Source organism: Rana temporaria, chromosome 9 (genome assembly GCF_905171775.1).
Source record: "Rana temporaria chromosome 9, aRanTem1.1, whole genome shotgun sequence".
Taxonomy (NCBI): Eukaryota; Metazoa; Chordata; class Amphibia; order Anura; family Ranidae; genus Rana; species Rana temporaria.
This window is the reverse complement of record NC_053497.1, coordinates 104,808,726-104,832,091: the sequence shown is the minus strand read 5'-3', so window position 1 is coordinate 104,832,091 and position 23,366 is coordinate 104,808,726. Positions and strand designations below refer to the sequence as shown.

The 23,366-nt window shown below is 42.7% G+C and overlaps 1 protein-coding gene across 2 annotated transcripts in view; it reads left to right on the top strand.

The window, feature by feature from the left end:
• The first annotated feature begins 479 nt into the window (after window positions 1–479).
• CNTRL (centriolin) overlaps window positions 480–23,366 on the top strand; it is a 153,110-nt gene continuing 130,223 nt past the window's right edge. The window contains exons 1-7 of one of the 2 annotated variants that reach the window (XM_040324045.1): window positions 480–781; window positions 8,441–8,644; window positions 12,321–12,445; window positions 14,191–14,321; window positions 17,411–17,552; window positions 17,830–18,016; window positions 19,520–19,713. In XM_040324045.1, coding sequence (XP_040179979.1) covers window positions 8,473–8,644; window positions 12,321–12,445; window positions 14,191–14,321; window positions 17,411–17,552; window positions 17,830–18,016; window positions 19,520–19,713 — 951 coding nt within the window. In that variant the 5' untranslated portion in view covers window positions 480–781; window positions 8,441–8,472. Of the gene's footprint in view, window positions 793–8,440; window positions 8,645–12,320; window positions 12,446–14,190; window positions 14,322–17,410; window positions 17,553–17,829; window positions 18,017–19,519; window positions 19,714–23,366 lie in introns of both variants that reach the window. The other variant, XM_040324044.1, reaches the window with a different exon arrangement.

Genomic DNA, 23,366 nt, shown 5'->3' with positions numbered 1-23,366 from the left:
CCGAAGCCCATACCCGGAAGCGACGGAGAGGATGCGTCTCGTAAACGGGTAAGTACTGCACATATTTTAAAATAAATAGCCGATTCCCCTAGTAATAACGAGCAGGAATCTAAGGGGGAAAAGTGCCCTCTAAGGGTGAACCCCCGCTTTAAAGTGGTAGTAAATCGGCAGCGTTTTTTTTTTTTTAAAACCTGCAAGGCAAAGTTATATTTTATATTCTATATTTAGGATGTTATAAAGTCCTGACCCCTGCACTCTATATTTAGGATGTTGTATAGTCCTGAAACCTACACTATATATTTTATACTGTACAATATAAAATCCTGAATGTTAGAAGGTAAGATTTTTTTCCCATGACTTTACAGAGCAGTGGACCACTCGGAGAAGAAAAAGAAGTCACAGCAGAGGATGGGAAGTCAGTTCCTCGTTTACTGCTGGGTCACGTGTGCGTGATGTCATTCCTCCCTCCCACCGGCTGTCAGACAGTTGAGGCGCAGTCTTCTCCAATATGGCGGCGCCCATGGCTCGGTAATTGCGTGGCTTCCAACTGTTCATTATTCCACCGTCTACCGCTCTGCTCCTATCGAGCCACCGCTCTCCTCTTTTCCGGGACATCCGCACCCAGCTTGTGCGCTTCTCTGCGGAAGAGGAAGCCGCGCTGAACTACAGGCCGACTGCCACTTACCAAACAACGCGTCGCCATGGCAACCGGCGGCCCGACTCATATTGAGGAGATAGCAAGAGCTGGCAGTTGATCGGGGACCTCCTGATGTCCAGGATTGTAAGCGGAGGGTGAGATATAGCCTGTATACACTGATCCCTTCTAATGTTATATGTCCTGTATACGCTGATCCCTTCTAATGTTATGTATCCTGTATACACTGATCCCTTCTAATGTTATATGTCCTGTATACACTGATCCCTACTAATGTTATATGCCCTGTATACACTGATCCCTTCTAATGTTATATGTCCTGTATACGCTGATCCCTTCTAGTGTTATATGCCCTGTATACACTGATCTCTTTTAATGTTATATGTCCTGTATACACTGATCCCTTCTAATGTTATATATATCCTGTATACACTGATCCCTTCTAATGTTATATATATCCTGTATACACTGATCCCTTCTAATGTTACATGTCCTGTATACACTGATCCCTTCTAATGTTATATATATCCTGTATACACTGATCCCTTCTAATGTTATATATATCCTGTATACACTGATCCCTTCTAATGTTATATGTCCTGTATACGCTGATCCCTTCTAGTGTTATATATATCCTGTATACACTGATCCCTTCTAATGTTATATGTCCTGTATACGCTGATCCCTTCTAGTGTTATATGTCCTGTATACACTGATCCCTTCTAATGTTATATGTCCTGTATACACTGATCCCTTCTAATGTTACATGTCCTGTATACACTGATCCCTTCTAGTAGTGTTATATGTCCTGTATACGCTGATCCCTTCTAGTGTTATATGCCCTGTATACGCTGATCCCTTCTAGTGTTATATGCCCTGTATACACTGATCCCTTCTAATGTTATATGTCCTGTATACACTGATCCCTTCTAATGTTATATGTCCTGTATACACTGATCCCTTCTAATGTTACATGTCCTATATACACGGATCCCTTCTAGTGTTATATGTCCTGTATACACTGATCCCTTCTAATGTTATATGTCCTATATACACTGACTGGGGGGGACACTGAGCCCCTCTAATGTTATATATCTTGTAAACACTGATTGGGGGGGCACTGAGCCCCTCTGTTATATATCCTGTATACTGCATATTCCCCAGTAAGTCTTCCAAGTATGATTGTAAATCTTACGGGAGTCCCTTTAAAACAATTTGAGGTATTCTGTGGAAGAGCTCACTTGTAAGGTTGCGATCCTGGTAGCCATTCCATCTGTAGTGTTTCTGAGGTGGCAGCACTTTCCTGTAAAGAGCAATTTCTTGTTTTGCACAAAGATAAATTCGTTTTGAGACCAAAGACTTCTTTCCTACTTAAGGCGGTTTCTTCTCCAGGGCCTACACCTTTAAGCTAGGTACACATTATAAGTGCCCCCTGCCAGAACACACTGGCAGCGCTGATCTGATGCTGGTTTTCCAGCATGCTTGTTTGACAAAAGACAATCGTTAGACTGGCTTCTGTCAGACAGGCCGCTGTATACACTGGCCTAATGTTGCACGGTCTCTGTTGAACCATCTGATATTTGGTCTGTGTGTACCAGGTTTAAGAAACATAGTTTCTACTGTCCCTATCGGAGCCCATTCCTGTGCCAATCCTCTAGAGACCTGTGCCGTGGCCATCACTCCTGCACTCATGTCTTTCATTTTGATTGGGCCCTGGGCAAACATTTTCTTGGGGGGGGGCCCTCCATTCTGAGTCGTACAAAAAAATAGCAGATAGACTCAAAATCGGTTTACTGCAGCAGATAACGCAGCAATTACAATCATTTGCAGAGGTCACAGCCTATCCTTACCGCTCACTGGCTGGTTGCTAGAGGTTACAACACATAATTTCTGCTTGCCGATTGGTTGCTAGAGGTTACTGCACATTATTAGCGCTCACTGATTGGTTGCTATAGGGTTGCACATCACAACAATTTTCTGAGCAGTGGAGCAATCCCAAATAATTTAGCAAGTAAAGCCGCACATTAATACACATACTACAGGAGAGGGTCAGAGACTGCGGACATACTGCACAAGATTACCAGAGACTGCGGGCATACTGCACGAGATTACCTGTGATTCCGTTAATTTGGGCCCCGATGACAGACTTGGCAGAGGACACAGGAGGCTGCATTCGCATGCTAGCCAGCAGAGAGGGGGCGGGCCGGGAGCTCCACTTGGAACAGAGCGGCTGTAGTGAGAGCCAGTGATCAGAGTGGGCGCGTCGGTGGACCTCCCGGCCCCGCCCCTGGACCTCTATATTCACCAACCAGTATAGAGGGGGTGGGGCCAGGAGCTCCACTGACGCTCCCACTCCGATCACTGCTCTTACTATAGCCGCTCTGCATACAGGCTACATGGGGCGGGGTCATCGCATCAGTGGAGATCCCGGCCCCCATAAACCACCCAGGGGCTCTTTTTTTTTTTCGTCTTTTTTTGTTGCGATTTAAGGTAGCTAGCTGCATATTACAAATGGTCTATGGATACAAGTATTGTTTACTTTGCTGTACTCTAAGATAAGGAGTTTACAGGCAAGTCAAAATTCTTATATTTTGTGTTCCTTAGCTTTGCTGCACTGCTCACCATGCTGACAGTATGGAGTTCATTACTGTAAGTTTTATAGATTTCTGCTGTTCTCAGTGTTTTTTCTTCTGACGAGGAAAGCAACAATTTCTGCTCAGGAGTACGATTTTGAAAGTGTATTTAAAGGAGAAAAGTTACAGAAAAGAATAGAAAGTAGGTGGATTAGCACACCAAGATCCTAAGGCTGGGTTCACACCACCGCCGGATTCGTCACACAGCAGGGGTCCAGCTTGTGCTGGTTCACCGTTTCAGGTCCGATTTCAGTCCGAATTTTGGGTTGAATTCGGACCGGAAACAGACCAAAATGGGCACACTTTTTTCCAGCAAATCGCACTGGACTCGCTGCGGAGATATGTGAACCGGCAATGCTTGTTTTTAGGGCTGCGGAAATTAACGATTAATTACTCGAATAATTGTTAATTTCTTTGATCGATCAAAATGATTTTGATCGGTACTCACCTCTCCGCCGGCTTCCGGGTCTTCCGTCTGAACTCCGCTGCCTCGCCCATAGTAAAGGCTTCGGCCTAGCTCCGGAGCGGTGGCCATCTTGGTACACCCGGCGGCGGCCTCCCTCCCCTAGAGCGGCGCGCTGATGTCATCGTCACCCGCTTCAACTGCTTGTGGATACATAGGGATGGGTCTGCCTGCTTGTGTCGTTCTGGTAAGACTAAGCAAGCAGACAATCGTCCTATATAAAGTGGGGAGAGCTGTGGAGATATTACAGTGGGGGAGATGTGGAGATATTACAGTGGGGGAGATGTGGAGATATTACAGTGGGGAGAGATGTGGGGAGAGATGTGGAGATATTACAGTGGGGGAGATGTGGAGATATTACAGTGGGGGAGATGTGGAGATATTACAGTGGGGGGAGATGGGGAGATATTACAGTGGGGGAGATGTGGAGATATTACAGTGAGGAGAGATGTAGATATATTACAGTGGGGGAGATGCGGAGATATTACAGTGGGGAGAGATGCGGACATATTACAGTGGGGAGAGATGTGGAGATATTACAGTGGGGGAGAGATGTGGAGATATTACAGTGGGGAGAGATGTGGGGGAGAGATGTGGAGATATTACAGTGGGGGAGAGATGTGGAGATATTACAGTGGGGGAGAGATGGGGAGATATTACAGTGAGGAGAGATGTAGATATATTACAGTGGGGGGAGATGTGGAGATATTACAGTGGGGGGAGATGTGGAGATATTACAGTGGGGGGAGATGTGGAGATATTACAGTGGGGAGAGATGTGGACATATTACAGTGGGGGGAGATGTGGACATATTACAGTGGGGGGAGATGTGGACATATTACAGTGGGGAGAGATGGGGAGATATTACAGTGGGGAGAGATGTGGACATATTACAGTGGGGGGAGATGTGGACATATTGCAGTGGGGGGAGATGTGGACATATTACAGTGGGGGGAGATGTGGAGATATTACAGTGGGGGGAGATGTGGAGATATTACAGTGGGGAGAGATGTGGACATATTACAGTGGGGGAGATGTGGATATATTACAGTGGGGAGAGATGTGGACATATTACAGTGGGGAGAGATGTGGCGATATTACAGTGGGGAGAGATGGGGAGATATTACAGTGGGGAGAGATGTGGCGATATTACAGTGGGGAGAGATGTGGCGATATTACAGTGGGGAGAGATGTGGCGATATTACAGTGGGGAGAGATGTGGCGATATTACAGTGGGGAGAGATGTGGCTAAAAGTAGTTGGATCTGTATGTGCGTTTATAATGAATTGAAATTAGTCAATTCATCGATTAAAAAAAAATCAATTGATCGAACACGAAAATTTTATTCAGTAACAGCCCTACTTGTTTTTATTTATCACTTCCAAAATAATATGTACACGCCAACAGTTTGTGGATTGTAGTAGTTTTATACTATTATGCCTGGTGTTTGTCAGTTGATATTTCTTCTCCGTTACATTGTCATTTTATTGGTACTGTATACGGTTTTTGATTTTATTATTATGACAGCAATTTAGTCTCTTACCAAGGCAGCGCTATAGTAGTGTGTGTGTGTGTGTGTGTGTGTGTGTATATATATATATATATATATATATATATATATATATGTGTATGTATGTGTATATATATATATATATATATATATATATATATATATATATATATAATATAGGGGAGTGTCTGCCAACTTTTCTAAATTGTAGGTTTTAAAAGCGATCCAAATAATGTGCAAACAGATTAGACACTGTATGTGAGTGCATCATATATAGAGAGAATCCTATACTGAGAAGAGGAAGGAAGTGGGCATTAGTCGGCTCTAGTTTCCTGCTGATTATTAACACTGTTTTTCATGTTTGTTTTTCCTGTTCAGACGTTACTAATCGTCATTGTGCGGTGAGTCTTTTGGTGTTTCACCTTGCTGCAGGTTTGTCAGCCTTTTGGAATTTTGGTGTCCAGGCACCCTCTATTCATTTTTCTATTCAGCTGATTGATTTTAGCACCACATCTCTTTTAAGTAAAAATAGTTTAACTGTTTTAGGCCTCCTGCACACTGCAGCTTGAAAAGGCCTTTTTTTTTTAAAACTGATCTAAAACGCAGCCCACTGTTTACAATGTGCCTATACCCACAGACGTATAAACAAGTGTTGCCTCTTCTTGAGTAGAAAAATCTGCATTCCCGGTCAGTATTTTGCGCCAGTACGTGCAAATTACGCACACACGAGCATAAATATTAATGAATTGTCCCTAGGAATGTATTGTGTGCACGAATGTGCAAATACGTGCATAAATATGTACTAAACAGATGCCTGAAAAAAATGCGTCCAAAAAAAGCAGATGTACCGTGTGCAACGGGCCTTACTAGCATTTTCTAGGTGCGATCTTTGAGGTCTTCATATAGAATGAAAAAGCACTTTTTCTACGCAGGCGATAATGCCCCTATTGTAGAGGTGCTGTGCCTTGACACGGTATGTTTTTTTTTGTATTCAGCATGTAGGCTGATAACACTCATAGCTGGAAGATTGTCATAGAATAGATGATAATTGTTTCAGCTGAGTCAGACATTGTGCCCATCTGATGGAAGGCAACGGTTTGGTGCATGCAGGAAAAGTTGTTGGGAACCCATGCAAGGCTTCCTATGATGGCAGTATTGAGAGCTATCATTGTTTATTCTGATATCATTGTGTATTGTATATCTAACATCTGGCTGATTTATGCATAAAAGTGAAGTTGTTACCAAATGCTAAAGTCATAATAAAAAATGTATCTTCTTTCTGTATTCAGAAAGCAAGATACGCCGAAATTTGGCTAAGATACGACTGACGTAAGTCTCTTACGCCGTCGTATCTTAGTTGCATATTTACGCTGGCCGCTAGGTGGCGCTTCCGGAGATTTACGCGTAGAATATGCAAATTAGGTAGATACGCCGATTCAGAAACGTACGTCCGCCCGGCGCATTTTTTTACTGTGTTTTACGTAAGGCTTTTTCCGGCGTAAAGTTACCTCTGCTATATGAGGCGTATCCAATGTTAAGTAAGGACGTCGGGCCAGCGTTAAATTTAGCGTCGTTTGCGTAAGTCGTTCATCGAAACCAATGAGGCTTTGTGGCGTAATTTGGAGCATGTGCACTGGGATAGGTCCACGGACGGCGCATGCGCTGTTCGTTAAAAACTTTATTTACGTGGGGTCACACTGAATTAACATAAAACACGCCCACATCTTCCTATTTTGAATTAGGCGGGCTTACGCCGGCCCTCATACGCTACTCCGCCATAACTTAGGACGCAGGTTCTTTCTGAATACAGAACCTGCCTCACTAGGTTACGGCGGCGTAGCGTAACGCCGGGCTTTCTGAATCCGGGCCATAGATTTCAATGGGAGTCACCTCCAAAGTCGGATCACTGTGCAACTTTACAGGAAGAGAAAATAGTTTACCCAGGCAAACCCCTCCTTCCTTATTCTGTGATTGGCCACAGCCAAAGTTGCCTGTCCTGGAGGCAACTTTAAGGCCCCATACACACGATAGAATCCATCCGCTGAAAAATCTCAGCGGATCGGTTTCAGCGGATAGATTCTATGGTGTGTACATTCCAGCGGATCTTTCCGAATTCCAGCAGATAAAAATTTGTTGACATGCCAACAAATCTATCCGCTGGAATCGGATCCCACGGATCGATCCGCTGGTCTGTACAGACTCACCGGATCGATCCGTCCGAGGGGATCCCCCGCATGCGTCGTAATGATTCGACGCATGCGTGGAATTCCTTATATGACTGCGTCACGCACGTCGCCGCGTCATCATCGCGGCGACGGCGCGACACGTCATCGCCAGAGGATTTCGGCGCGGATTTCGATTCGATGGTGAGTACACTCCATCGGATGGAAATCCGCGCAAATCCTCGAGAGGATTTATCCGCGGATACGGTCCGCTGGACCGTATCCGCGGATAAATCCTCTCGTGTGTATGGGGCCTTAGTTGCGTTGTAAGTTGTTCCAAGTCGCGCTGAAGTCGCCTTGCAAAGTCGCGTTGTAAGTTGTTCCAAGTCGTGCTGAAGTCGCCTTGCAAAGTCGCGTTGTAAGTTGTTCCAAGTCGCGCTGAAGTCGCCTTGCAAAGTCGCGCTGTAAGTCGGGTTGCCCCTGTGTGAACCGGCACTTATACTTCTTTTATAAATGTTACATTTCTTAGAGACCATAGTTTTGTGTATTATGTATCTTCTGCTTGTAGTAAACTGGCAAAAACTGTCTGTTGTAGGTGTTGATGGACCAAAGACTTTATGGTTATGGGAATCAGGGCCAGGGGCGGACTGACAACTCATGGGGCCCCCGGGCAATAGAAGATTATGGGGCCCCTCTGGCTTAAGCACAGGTGGCCACCACGCCAGGAGGCAGTGCAGAGGCAGGGCAGCTAAAATCTTGGGATATTCACATTAAAAGCATGTCAGTTTCGGACATATCAGGGACAGATCTAAAAAAAACACAGATTTTTACATACTGTCCCTGGTTTCACTGAGACTGGCAACCCTGATGGGGCCCCCTAGTGGCATGGGGCCCTCGGGCAGTGCCCGAGTGACTCAATGGTCAGTCCGCCCCTGATCAGGGCAACAAATATAATCAAATACAAAGCTCTTAGAGGTAAAATTTCAGAGATTCACGCTTCCTACTTTTTCTCTACAGGTCACAATCTATGATTGGCAAACATCCTGACAATGAAGAAAAACTCCAGAATTCCCTTATTGCCATTTTCGAGTCCGAATTTACAATCTTCATCTCTATCAATGAAACCCCAAATCCCTGAGTCGTATCTAAGGACTGGTGTCATTAGCCGCAGCTGGGACATGACGGAGGATAGTGAAATATCAGAATATGAGATGCACCAAGGTATCTTGTACAAGTGCACTGTTTATAAACTGAATGAAAAATATTCACTAGTTATCAGCTCTTATCCGACACAGGTTGTTCCCTTTAAGGGGTGTCGGATCAGACTCCTGTTTGTGTGCTTTAGTTTGACTTCTCGCCCTTTTATAGCTTATCCTACACATGGTTGGGTATGTGATCTCCTACGTTGACATGGAAGTATAGTCTGCTCTCTTGAGTTATTTACTGTTCTGGTTGCTTTCTTGATCTCTCCCTGCTGCTCACACCCTATGTGGTCCGATTTATCCAAGACGTATGGTGAAGTTTTGCTTGTATCATTGTTATTTGTTTGTCTCTGATTTTCTGCTCTGGAATGTACTGAGAGCTTTATGATGTACATCTTTTTTCTTCAATAAAATAAAATATTAAATGAAAAAAAAAAAAGAAAAACTAGAAGAATTAGAAACCCATTCCTTCAACAGATGTGGATCCTACCTTTTCATTCTCAAGTATAGAACTACATTAACCACCTGCCAACCAGGCCAATTTTGGCACTTTGCTCCTACATGTAAAAATCCAAATTTTTTTGGCTAGAAGATTACACAGAACCCCCAAACATTATGTATGTTTTTTTTTTTTAGCAGAGACCCTGGAGAATACAATGTCGATCATTACAACTTTTTATCTCACACGGTATTGGCGCAGCAATTTTTCAAACGCGTTTATTTGGGGAAAAGAAACTGTTTCATGCTTTAAAAAAAACAGTAAAGATAGCATAAGGTGAAAGATGAAGTTCCGCAGAGTAAATAGATACCTAAAATGTCACGCTTCAAAATTGCACATGCTCGCGGAATGGCGCCAAACTTCGGTACTTAAAAATCCCCATAGGCGACGCTTTCATTTTTTTTACTGGTTACATGTTTTGAGTTACAGAGGAGGTCTACCGCTAGAATTATTGCTCTCGCTCTAACGTTTGTGGCGACACCTCACATGTGTGGTTTAAACACTTTTTTCATATGTGGGCGGGACTTGCGTATGCGTTCACTTCTGCGTGCGAGCTCACAGGGACAGGGGCACTTTAAAAAAAATAAAAAAAATTCTCTCGTTAATTTTACTTACATTTTTTTATTATGACACCTTAAAAGAAATATAAACATCCCTTTTGATAGGAATATGACATGATCGGACCGCTTTACAGTGAGATATGGGGTCAAGACCCCACATCTCACCTCTAGGCTGGGAAGCCTAAAAAAACTAAAAATTCTTTATTTGAACACAGATAAAACAGCACAGATGGTTAAGTAGTGCAGCTCTGTAACATTGGAGTTACATCAACATGGTTTACAGGCATACCCCGCTTTAAGTACACTCGCGAGTAAGGACATACCCCCGAGTGTAAAGTGCCTTACAAGTACTGTACAGACATTTTGCAGCTGCAGTAGAAGGAGCTGAAGCTTCAAGAGCATAGCCCGCCCTGTTCCAGTGTGTCCCTGACACCCCCACTACAGCCCCTGAGACCTCAACTACAGCTCCTGACACCCCAAATACAGCCCCTGACCCCCTACTACACCCTAGAAGTGAAAAAAGGTATTGTTTCACTTTAAGTACATTTTCGTTTTACATACATGCTCTGGTCCCATTGTGTACTTAAAAGTGGGGTATACCAGTACATCATTTCTATTGTATGACACTATCATTGTATACTTTTATTTTTTTATTATTTCAATACGCACAATTTGATTGAAACCACTATTCTACCCATCACATTCCATTTTCTAGTCGAATTGATGGGGGGGGGGGGGTTTATTCTAGAGCAGGGGTCTTCAAACTACGGCCCTCCAGTTGTTCAGGAACTACAATTGCCATCATGCCTAGTCATGTCTGTGAATGTCAGTGTGTTACAATGACTCATGGGATGTGTAGTTCTACAACAGCTGGAGGGCCGTAGTTTGAGGACCCCTGTTCTAGAGTATAGTGGTGTGTATATATGGAAATAAAGGGGGGTACATTGAGGGAAACCTTCTGGGGGGGGGGGGATATAAAACTCATAGTCTCAGACTCATAGTTGGTCTTTTAAGTATGAGTGCGTGATTTACTTTTCCATTCTTCTTATAGACAGACCCCTTTATAATTTTTAATATTTTTATAGACGCTTATCTTGCATCTGTTCCTGAAGAGTGGAAGTTAGCCACGAAACGCGTCAAGCTATATAGATGCCCTTTGTTTGCATCTCAAGATTGTTACATTATACTGATCATGTTTTACTGGATTGTACCAATTTAATTATGGTTTTGTTATATATTGTGGAGACACAAAATAATGAGTTTGGTGTTGTATAATGTCAATAATATGTTACTATGCCATTATGCTATCATGTTACTATTTATTATTTATGAAAAGTGTCTTCAAAGCCTCCATAGAGCTTTATGACAAAGTACGTTTGAAGGTCCCTTGAAGCACCTGCGGCTTTTGAGAGGCTTTAATTCAGCTTTAGCTTTGCATTGTTTTGGAGACATTGCAGGTGTCACACATGGCATCTGCCAAGCTTCAACAAAGACTCATTGAAGCATCAAAAACGCATCATAAAAGCTTGTTGAAGCAGTAGGAGCTTTAATGTGCATTGAAGCCGAAGCGTAAATTAGCCCATTTTATTTAGTAGGGCCGAAACAACTAATCGATTATAATTTTCATAATCGATTAATCGGCCAGTAACATAATGGGGTTAAAAAAAAAAAATTAGCCCTTTATAGTACAAAAAAAGCAAATCGCTACTGTAAATATAACTTTCACTGTCCCAGTAGCGATTATTTGTTTTTTTTGTACTTATTTCTGTTTTTTTTAACACCATTATGTTACTAAACATCTCAGGCCTGGGTTTTTGCAGAAACACACTACAGTTCATGTACATGTTTTCCTATGGGACACGTTCACATCCATGATTTTTTTTTCAGCTGCTGCGTATTTGGAAATGGGAAAGGACTTTTTAACGCAAAACAGTGCTATTTTGTTTTTTTTGGTTCAATATACTTCAATGGAGAAACATAGAATATCCAGGCTCAAACTTACCGACCAATACTTCAATGGAGAAGCTGCAGAAAAGCATGTAATGTGTTTTTGTGGCAATTTGTGTTTTGTAATCTGCCCAACAACAAATTGGCCCAAAGAAAATACATTTTTTTTTTTTTAAGGCTATTATCCGATTAATCGAAACAATAATCGGCCAACTAATCGATTATGAAAATAATCATTAGTTGCAGCCCTATTATTTAGTGACAGGAGCTTTGACTAGCGTTCAGAGAGCTTTATACCAAAGCCTGTCTGAAGCCATGTTTTAAAGCAAGTGTAAACTAGCCGGTAATTTGCGAAGCCAAAGCAAGTGTAAATAAGCCCTTCCAGTACCTGTGGGAGTTAAAAACACGAGTAGCTGTAAAATGCATGGATATGTGGTCAGCCTAGCACTGGGGTACTGCAGGATCCCTGTAGAGTCACTGCCAAAATATGATGTTTTTTTTTACATAGGTGGTCCACTGTGGTAGTCAGCGTAAGTCTATTAATCTGACCCCTATGTATATTCTGACCAGACCCGATTTTTAGCTTATTTTATATATTACGCTATGCTTAATCAGAAAAATAATAGGTACACACACGCATACCCTCTCCATTCTAACTAATAACCATTTTTGTTTTTTGCTTGGCTAAGGTAATGAATCTGGAATTCGCTACATCACTGAAAACCTTATTCGGAAATTGTCGAAACAGGAAAACTTTTCTTTTGTGACGTCCCTAAATCTCTCTCTATCAAAGGAAGGAGGCAAGAAATTCAAGGTAGTTTATGAGATCAATAAACCCAATTGCGTATCGTACATTCAGTAAAATATTCGATGGATTCAGTTGTGCTTATGTATTTTAATTTACCTCCACAATGTCAATAGCCTCATTTAAAGTCCCAATTTTCCTTCTTTATTTACTTGAACCAGGGATGGAGGCACACCACATATGTGCTTCATCTAAAGTCCCAAAATCCCCCCCCCAACATGTATTCTAATAATGACAGCGAGGATCAAATAAATGTACTGGGGAAGAACTAGAAATATTTGAGAATATTGTAGAATATAAAACAGAATTTGACTTGTCGTCCTTTTAGAAGAGGAAAGGGTTCATTAGTTGTGAGTGGTTTTTTTCTCCTCATAGATCTAGTTGGCGGTTATAGGTCAGAGTCAATGTAGCTGCCATTCATATTCAGGTCACATTGTTCCGGAGGCCTTCAGATAACTAAAAGCTTTAGTACAATTTGCACTGCCGAAAAATAAAGGCAATGTTACTTTCTTTAGAATCTAGACCTGGCCTCCTGCTTTGTTGAGCACTGCTAATGGGCATCGTAAAAAATGTTTCAGAAAAAATTGCCTGGCTGTAGTAGGCAGATATTGTACAGAAATACTGTGTAAGGTGTACTTTCTTTCAGAAGAAAATTTTAATTTGAATTGCCTGGCTTGTGTTGAAATGATGCAGTTTTTACTATTATGGCACTCTATATGCTGTTAGGAGTAGATGGAGAAGATGTCTCACATGACCCTGACCCCCACTCCACTCCCCCACCCCTTGTGCTTGCACGTTATGATCTCATTCTGAATACAGAGGATGCACTGTCCCCCACACAGGCAATTCAGAGCACAGCATTTTCTCTATATCTTGGTTATATACTCTGGGCCAGATTCAGAGAGAAGCGCCTATCTTTAGGCGGATGTAGCGTATCTCAGATACACTACGCCGCCGTAACTTAGAGCGGCAGGTCCAGTATTCAGAAAGAACTTGCGCTCTAAGTTACGGCGGCATAGTGTAAATGGGCCGGCGTAAGCCCGCCTAATTTAAACTAGGCTGGTAGTGGGCGTGTTGTATGTAAATGATTCGTGACCCAGCGTAATCGACGCGCTTTGCGAACGGCGCATGCGCAGTATCACGTCAAATTTTCTCCCTAAGATACGTTGGCTCAATGTTTAGGCGACGTGAACGTAACCTACGCCCATCCCCTTTCACGGACGACTTACGCAAACAACGTAAAATACGACGCTGTTCCGACGTCCTTACCTAACATGACTTACCCCTGCTTTATGAGGGGTAAAGTTACGCCGGACCGACGCCTTACGTAAACATAGATGCGCCGGACGGAAATACGTTTGTGAATCGGCGTATCTAGGTCATTTGCATATTCGACCCAGAAATCAACGGAAGCGCCACCTAGCGTCCAGCGTAAATATGCACCCCAAGATACGACGGCGTAGGAGACTTACGCCGCTCGTATCTTGGCAACCGTGAGGCGTATCTGATTCTTTGAATCAGGCGCCAAGATACGACGGCACACACTCAGACTTACGACGGCGTATCTGGAAATACGCCGTCGTAAGTTGTTTCTGAATCTGGCCCTCTGTGTTTAAGTCTTTTTTATATATTTCTTCAAAATCTGAATAAAATGGAGGTGGTGGTACTTGTGTAATGGACTGGGGGTGTGTGTGTGCGTGCGTGTGTGTGTGTTCATTTGTTTTTTCTGACTGACAGTTCTGTGTTGTCTTCAGTATATAGAAAATCTGGAGAAATGTGAGAAGCTTGAAGTCTTGAATCTTGGCTATAATCTCATAGAGAAAATTGAGAAACTGGAGAAACAGAGCCGGCTTCGTGAGCTGAACCTGTCCCATAACAGAATCAGGTACCCTTGTATCAGACGCAGTCACTTCAGTTATTATAATACATACAAAAAAGTAATACTGTGTGGGAAAGACTTAAAGGGGTTGTAAAGGTAACAATTTTTTTCCCTTTTTTTCCCTAAATAGCTTCCTTTACCTGAGAGCAGTCCTCCTTACCTCATCCTTTGATTTTGCTTTTAAATGTCCTTATTTCTTCTGAGAAATCCTCACTTCCTGTTCTTCTGTCTGTAACTCCACACACAGTAATGCGAGGCTTTCTCCCTGGTGTGGAGAAAGCCTCTTGAGGGGGCGAGCAGGAGTTCTCTATCTGCAAAGTAGATCGCCCCCTCTCCCCTCAAGAGGCTTTCTCCACACCAGGGAGAAAGCCTCGCATTACTGTGTGGAGTTACAGACAGAAGAACAGGAAGTGAGGATTTCTCAGAAGAAAAAAGGACATTTAAAAGCAAAATCGAAGGATGAGGTAAGTGAAGGAGGACTGCACTAAGGTAAAGGAAGCTGTTTAAGGAATTTTACGGCGGCGTAGTGTATCTTTGGCGTCGTAAGGGCGCGGAATTCAAATGGCTGTGATAGGGGCGTGTTTTATGTAAATACGTCGTGACCCGATGTAAACAAAGTTTTTTTTTAACGATGCATGCGCCGTCCGTGGGGGTATCCCAGTGCTCATGCTCGAAAATAAACCGAAACAAGCCAATGCTTCCGAAGGTGACGTCATTCTACGCAAATCCCTATTCGCGAACGACTTGCGCAAACGACGTAAAAAATTCAAAATTCGACGCAGGAACGGCGGCCATACTTAACATTGAGTACGCCTCATAATAGCAGGGGTAACTATACTCCGGAAAAAGCCGAACGCAAACGACGTAAAAAAATGCGCCGGACGGACGTTCGTGGATCGCTGTAACTAGCTAATTTGCATACTCGACGCGGAATTCGACGGAAGCGCCACCTAGCGGCCGGCGGAAAAATGCATCTACGATCCGACGGCGTACTAAGACGTACGCCTGTCGGATAGATCCGAGATGCAGTCGTATCTTGCAGGGCTGTAGAGTCGGTAGATAAATACTCCGACTCCTCAGTTTTATGTACTTGCGACTCCGACTCCGATGTATTAATATGCGAATGTATTTTATACATTCCTTGAGGGAAAGAAACGCAACCTACCACAGGACTACTGGCTGGGAAGCCAACAGTCTGCTGTATTGCACAGTTTAAGCAAAAGACAAACACAATGAAAACAATCAAGTGACTGGATAGTAGCAGCAGGCATAAACATCAGGAACAGGATCTTTACCAGTTCAAAAATACAAACCACATTATTTGGTTGTTTTAGAACAAAAACGAAGCTTATCTATAATGAACCAAAAACAAAATCTGCAAAACCTAGAAATGGTTTATATTAATCTTGAAATGTAGTTCTAGGCTTAGCAAATGCAAATCAATTCAATGTAGAGTTCTAAGGAAGAGAATTGCCTCTGCCAGATCCTCTTTCATAGAGGCTCTTAAGTCAGACTTTATTATTTTTAGGGCTGAAAATAATCTTTCGACACTGACTTGGGTGGGTGGCATTGCAGTAACTATTCTGGCCACATCACTAAAGATCTCTGGATAAACAAGGATGGCTTCTTCAACAGTAAGTTTTGATGAGCGATCATACTTTTCAACTTCTTTTAGTGCTTTATAAAACTCCTGTTGGAATTTTTTTTATTTGGACACTTACTGGTTCTCTAACATGCGTTCCCTGTAAAAGCAGAACACAACACTATGGAAAGTGTAAGTATTGCAGCTCCTAATTGTGCGTTGCGTGCCATATAGTGAAGCACATGAAAAGCATGCTTCTTCACGGTCACTTAACGTGTTCGTTTTGCGGTTACGTGAGGCACTGCATGCATTGGTCTTTATTCTTACAGTAGAGAAGTCATTAATTATAACTTTTTGTGAATTGGGACATTTAAACTTGCTTTTTTTTTTTTTTTTTATTCCAATCTAAATTTAGTAGGAGTCGGAGTCGGTGCATTGTTTGCCGACTCCGACTCCAGGTACCCAAAATTTCCCCCGACTCCGACTCCTCGACTCCGACTCCGACTCCACAGCCCTGGTATCTTGTTTTGTAGATACAAAACAAAGATACGACGCGGGAAATTTAAAATTATGCGGCGTATCAATAGATACGCCGGCGTAATTCTTTTGTGGATCTGCCCCAAATTGGGTATATTTAGGTCACCTTACATTATGATCATGTTAAACCAAAATCTACAGTTTGCTTTTGCAGGCTAATTCTTACCAGGAGACAGATTTTTCACTCACTGCAGCTCTGTTGCCTATACTGGAAAAGGGGGCATCATCAGTGCCCACTACATGGGATTGTGGCTATCACAATATTGAATTAAAAAAAAAAAAGAAATTTGGGTTATAGAGTTTAAAAAAAAAAAAAAAACTGGGAGTCAGTGAACACATTTTTGTGAGGTAGAAAAACAGGATTTAGGCGGGATTTGCACGTGTTTTTGAGCGGGAAGGACGTGTGAGTTCAGGCGGGAAAAACACGTGTACTGATGACTCATACACGTGAGGTAGAGGGGGTTTATAAAGCCCACAGGTGTGAGGGTCAGGGCACAACATTTTTTACCTTATCAGGTTAAGAGCTCCCCATCCCCCCCACCCTTGTCGCTGCACCTTTTATGTGGTCTGTCACCCTTGAATCAAGGGGGGACTTGGTTGACATTTTATTTATGGCAATCACTTGAGTCTTATGACTGAGTCAGAATTTTTGAAAGATTTGGAAAATATATTTGAAATTAAACATTTATTTATTGATATTTTAATAAAGATAATTATTTAAATATATTTAATGTTTGTATTATAAATTATACCAATAAAGGTGCCGCGGCCAATTTATCACCATCTTTGATGGTCTTGGTTTGGTCTTTTATTTATTATTTTAATAACCTTGTATAGCCTACATTCCCATGTACATTATAACCACTTATCTTCAGCAATAGTGGCCCATTTATGGTAAAAAATCCACCATTGTTTTTGATCTTTAGTTTGGATTGTGTATTTGTTGAGGGGACTTCATGTCTGATTTCTTGTTCAGTAAAATTGAAGGATTGGAGCACATGCACGGCCTGCAGAAGCTGACCCTGGCTGGGAATGAGATTGAACACATACCTGTCTGGTTTGGAAAGAAGATGAAAGCACTTAGCACCCTGAATCTAAAGCAGAATAAAATATTTTCAGTAAGTAAAACTGATTATAATGCATGAATACGATTGCCAGAACAGAATTTGCTTTATTTATCAAATTGTCTCTCAGGGATTTAGTTATCCATTGTAGAAATTTTATTCCTTCAACATGTTATGGGAGAACCAGTGGAAGAAATTGATTGGTTAACAGGGACACCCAAAATTGTTCTTCCTTCATTGATAGGTTAGACTTCTGTGGCCAATATTTTGGCCTCCCATGATTTGTGTTCCTGAATGCTCCCATGCAATATGAATTGTGGTATTTCTACAGTTTCAGGACGTCTCTCGCTTGAAGACCTTAAAAGATTTAACATCGCTCTTCTTGGCGGATAATCCGATTGCTGATCTTCCCCATTATCGCCTCTACATAATTTTCCATCTGCGCTCCCTGAATGTCCTGGATGGTCAGCTAGTCACAAACCAGGAGAGACAAGAAGCACATGAGCGCTTTAATATGGGTAAAAGTTACAATTTTTCATTTAAATATATAATTGTTTTTAACTTCTGGTGACATTTATCTGCTGTTGAACACAAATGATTTTAATGTTTTTGTCAACTGCATTAAAGTGAGTGCAAAGGCAGAATGTTTGTTATCTTCATGCATTCTATGCATGAAGATAAAAAATCTTCTGTGTACAGCAGCCCCCCTAATACTTACCTGAGCCCTCTCTAGATCCAGCAATGTTGTAGGAATGTCTCGGCTGCCCGGCACTCCCCTCTTCATTGGCTGAGACAGCAGCATGGCACCAAAGTCAGTCAGCCAATGGAAAGAGAAAGGGGACAAGGGGCCGGGATGGGCCGCTGCACTGTGTCTGAATGGACACCGGGAGCTGTGACTCGGCTTGGGTGCCCCCATAGCAAGCTGTTTGCTGTGGGGGCACTCCACAGGAGGGTGGGTCCAGGGGTGCCGAAGAGGGATCCGAGAAGAGGAGGATCCGGGCTGCTCTGTGCAAATTCACTGCACAGGGCAGGTAAGCATGACATGTTTGTTTGCTTTTACCTAAAAAATAAAAAAGAAGACTTTTTACAATCACTTTAACTAATGCATTTTATTTAGTAAAGTATATTCTCTTCCTTTTTTTTCCACTGATGAAAAGAACTGCTATATTGGTGACCAAACTGCTGCATTTCAAACACCAAAGATATTGGGCCAGATTCACAAATGAGATACGACTGCGTTTCTCCTGATACGCCGTCGTATCCCTGTTTCTATCTATGCGACTGATTCATAGAATCAGTTACGCATAGATATCCCTAAGATCCGACAGGTGTAATTGTTTTACACTGTCGGATCTTAGGATGCAATACCGCGGCCGCCGCTGGGGGGAGTTTGCTTCGTAAACCAGCGTCGGGTATGCAAATTAGGAGTTACGGCGGATCCACGACAGATTTTCGCGTTTGCTACGTCGCCGCTAGTCTAGTTTCCCGTCGCAAAGTTAGTCGTTTTTTTTGGTGCCCTAACTTTAGTCAGCAAGCGTATTGCTGTCTAAAGTATGGCAGTCGTTCCCGCGTCGAAATTCAAAATTTAACATCGTTTGCGTAAGCCGTCCGGGAATACGGAAGTACGCTACGCGCGTCGCCTTTTCGAAAAAATTATGTCACGGCGCTCAAAGCAAGGCGGGAGTTAAGAAACGGAGCCTGCGCAGTAGGTCCGGCGAGGGAGCGTGCCTAATTTAAATGGCACACGCCCATTTAAATTGGCCCGCCTTGCGCCGGAGGCCGCCGGCGTAGTATTCATCGCAAGTGCTTGGTGAATCGGGCACTTGCGATGAAAAATTGCGGCGGTGTAACGTATCTAGGATACGTTACGCCGCCGCGATTCTACGTGAATCTGGCCCATTGTTTCTATGAGAGGATAACTGGCTTTGTCACTTGGACCTATAGCTGTCAAACTGTTTGTTTTCACATGGCTTGCTGGCTAAATTGTGAAAACTAGTAATCAAGAGATGTTCTGCTTACAGAAGAAGTAGAGAAATTGGAGAGAGACCTGGAGAAAAAGATGAAGGAGGTTGAAGAACTGCAGGGCCAGAAGGCTAATGTGCTTGATGAGCTCCACCACCAGGATGAACTTAACAAGTCCCTAAAGCAGGAGGCTCAACAACACAAGAAGGGCTGCAAAGAGTTGGAGCAAGAGATGGAGACCAAGAATGAGCTGGTAAATTACAGTGACCCATATTGACCTCTTTTGCTTTTTCATTAAAGGGGTTTAAAGGTTTGTTTGTATTTTCTAAATAGGCTCCTTTAACCACTTTACAACCGGGCCTATTTTGGCACTTCTCTCCTTCATGTAAAAATCAACATTTTTTTTTGCTAGAAAATTGATCAGAACCCCCAAACATTTATATATATTTTTTTTAGCAGACATCCTAGGGAATAAAATGGCGGTCATTGCAACTTTTTTTTTCTCGCACGGTATTTGCGCAATAATTTTTCAAACACCTTTTTTTGGTAATAATAAACGGTTTCATGAATTAAAAAATAACAAAACAGTAAAGTTATCCCATTTTTTTTGTATAATGTGAAAGATGATGTTATGCCGAGTAAATAGATGCATAATATGTCACGCTTTAAAATTTGCGCACACTCATTGAATGGCGCCACTTTTTTTACAGGTTACTATTTTCGAGTTACAGAGAAGATCTAGTGCTAGAATTGTTGCACACGCTCTAACGCATGCGACGATACCTCATGTGTGGGATTTGAACGGCGTTTACATATGTGGGCGGGACTTGCATGCGTGTTCGCTTCTGCGCGCGAGCTACCGGGATAGGGGCGTTTTAAACAAAAAAAAATAATAATTTTACTTAATTTTTTTATTTTTTTGATCACTTTTATTCCTATTACAAGGAATGTCAACATCCCTTGTAATAGGAATCAGTGTGACAGGTCCTCTTTATGGAGCGATGTGGGGTCAATAATTATTGACCCCACATCTCTCCTACAGGCTTACAAGCATGAAATCGGTGCAAAATCATTCACCAATCTCACACCGACAGCCGCGATTGCGGCTTTGTTTACTTTCGGGTACCGGGCGTGACGTCATAACGTCGCAGCCGGCCCTCCAACAGTCATAGAGATGACTGGTGACCATCTGGTCACAGTCATCTCTCTATGCTTCCCCAACCAGCGCCGGACGATTCGCTCTCCGTCCCCCGATGGCACGGAGAAGCACCGGATGGCGATGGGAGGGGGGGGGAACGTCCCTTCCCGCTGCCTATAAGAACGATCAAGCGGCAGAACTGCTGCTTTGATCGTTCTTATTGTGCACAGAATCGCCGGCTGAAGACGGTGAAATCTGAATGATGCCTGTAGCTGCAGGCATCATTCAGATATCGCCACACAAAGTCGAGGATGTGTTTTGTCTATGAGTGGTTGTAAAGTGGTTAAGCTAGTGCATTGTTGGTTCACTAGCCTTTTCCTTTGATTTCCCTTCTAAATGTTTTTTTTTCGTTGTCTGAATTTCTCACTTCCTGTTCCTCCTCAGTAAGCTGTTCTGGCTGACTAACCCCCATGGATGATGGGGGCAAGCTTACTGAGGAGAAATTCAGACAAAAAATGTAAACAAAATGATATATACAGGATTTAATGTGATCTGTGATGATGATCCTAGTAATTGATCAACTTAAAAAAATAATAATAATAATGCAGTTTAAATTCAGACTGTTTTTTCTATTATATACTATGGATTGTTTTTTGTTTTTTATTCGCTTCAAATCTTTGTAGCATAGCATCTACAAGAAGCCAAATTCAGTTAAAATGTTAGATTGTGATTCATGTAGACTTGCCAAGCTTAATCTATGCATACACCAGTACCAAAATTGTGCAATTCCATTTAGATGTATCCTTTCTAAAGTACAGGGTGATCCATATTTACATCCAGATTTTTTATTTTGCCGCAGTAATTGAAGGAATTGTGTGAGGTATGAAATGTATTTCCTATACGGCACGCTCATTCATGTCCTTTTTTAGTACTTTCATTATTTTTTTCCCCCCTTCTACTATGCGTGGCAGCACTTTCCAATGCAAGTCAATAATGGTGTACAGCAGGCTGGCAGTGCATGATTGTGCTAAAATTTCTGCAGAAATGGAGATGAGGCAATCCCCGGTTCTCGTGCAGAGATGGTGAAGAAAAGTGAAGGGTAAACATGAGGCAGATTACAAAACCATAAAGAGGCTGCGCAACAACTTGATGGCTAGTGGTTTAGTAAATAAGCAGATGGGCTCCGGGTTGCCAAAAACCTCTTTCACAGAGAAAAGAAAAGCTGCAGCCTTCCAGAATAGCCCTAAGAAATTCCTTTTGCAGTACCAGCGGGAGTTGGGTATGTCGCATGAGTCAGTGTAGCGTTTTACAAAGGAAATTAACTGCCAGCCATGCAAACCACACTTTGTCCAAATTCTGTCATGTGAGGACTGTGATGTCTAAGTGGAGTCCATGCTGGCATCAAATAAGGCGGAACTTTACATGTTGCAACTAATTATTGTATTAGGCGAGGCCGTGTCCATGTTAGTGGTTTTGTAAACTGGCACAACTGCCATTACTGGGCTCCTAGTACACAGCATCCAGACTGGACCATTAAACTGCAATCAAGGTGAATGTGGTGTGGCATTTGTAATGGTCTACACGCCGGGCCGTACATTTTGCAGGCAACAATGAACGCTGAGACGTACCTGAACATTCTCAAGGAATTTGTCCATCCCATTTTATCTGCCTGGGAGGATGCTGACAATGTGCAGGACCGTTCACCAGCACATTGAAAGTGAAAGTAAAAAAATCACAACATTTTGGGTTGACCCCAGAAAAGTAATACAGGGGAAATGTTCCAATGGGGACATTAGTTCTGGTGACCTGGGGGTCCCCAAGGAATTCCCTTAATTTACAGGGCTTTCCTCTCACTTCCTGTTTGGCTATGGGACAGGAAATAAAGCGAAATCTCCGCAATGGGACAAAGCTGGCGAAAATAAATCTGACAGGTTACTACCTTCCAAAATGGGAAAAAAAAAGTTGTCTTTAGTTCTACTTTAACACCGCTGGACTTTTTCCTTTTTGGAGGCACTTTAACTGGTTCACACTAGTCCGACATGCACTCTGACTTCCAAGCACAAGTTGTATGACATTTCAAAATTAATGGTTCCCTATGAGAGCCATCTTAACTGGTCCAACTTTGAAAATGCTCCCTGCACTACTTTGGCAAGATTTCAGCCCGTTGATTTGAATCTAAGTCGCATCCAAGTCGGATCATCATCTCAACTGATCCAACTTGTGGCATGCGACTTGTGCTCTGAGGATCTTGAGGGGGAACCCCACGCCAAAATTAAAAGACAAAAACAACGTGGGGCCCCCCCAAGACCATACCAGACCCTTATCCTAGCATGCAGCCCTGCAGGTCAGGGAATGGGGGGGGGGGGTTGGAGAATGAGCGAGATGGATGGGGGGGACTTTGGGGCAGGGGGGCCTCTCAGAATCGGATCCCCTCCCCCATGTAAATTACTTATTCAACCCAAAAAAGTGTAGTGTTACAAAACAACAAGGAACGGTTTCGGAAAAGTCCTTTATTAAAAATGAAGAATGTCCCCCGTCGTAGCTCTGTGTCATCTTCCTCTGATGCTGCCTCTCGCTGTTATGTCAGGTCCGGTGTCTGCCATTTCTTATAGCCATGGGGCGTGGCCATCCGGGGGACGTCACACGGAGACCCCACTTTTTTTTTTTAAATCAAGAATTCAATGTTTATTGAGATGCAAAAAATGAGATACATACATATACGACAGTATAAACAACATACATGTACAGTTATACAGTGTAAGCATGTC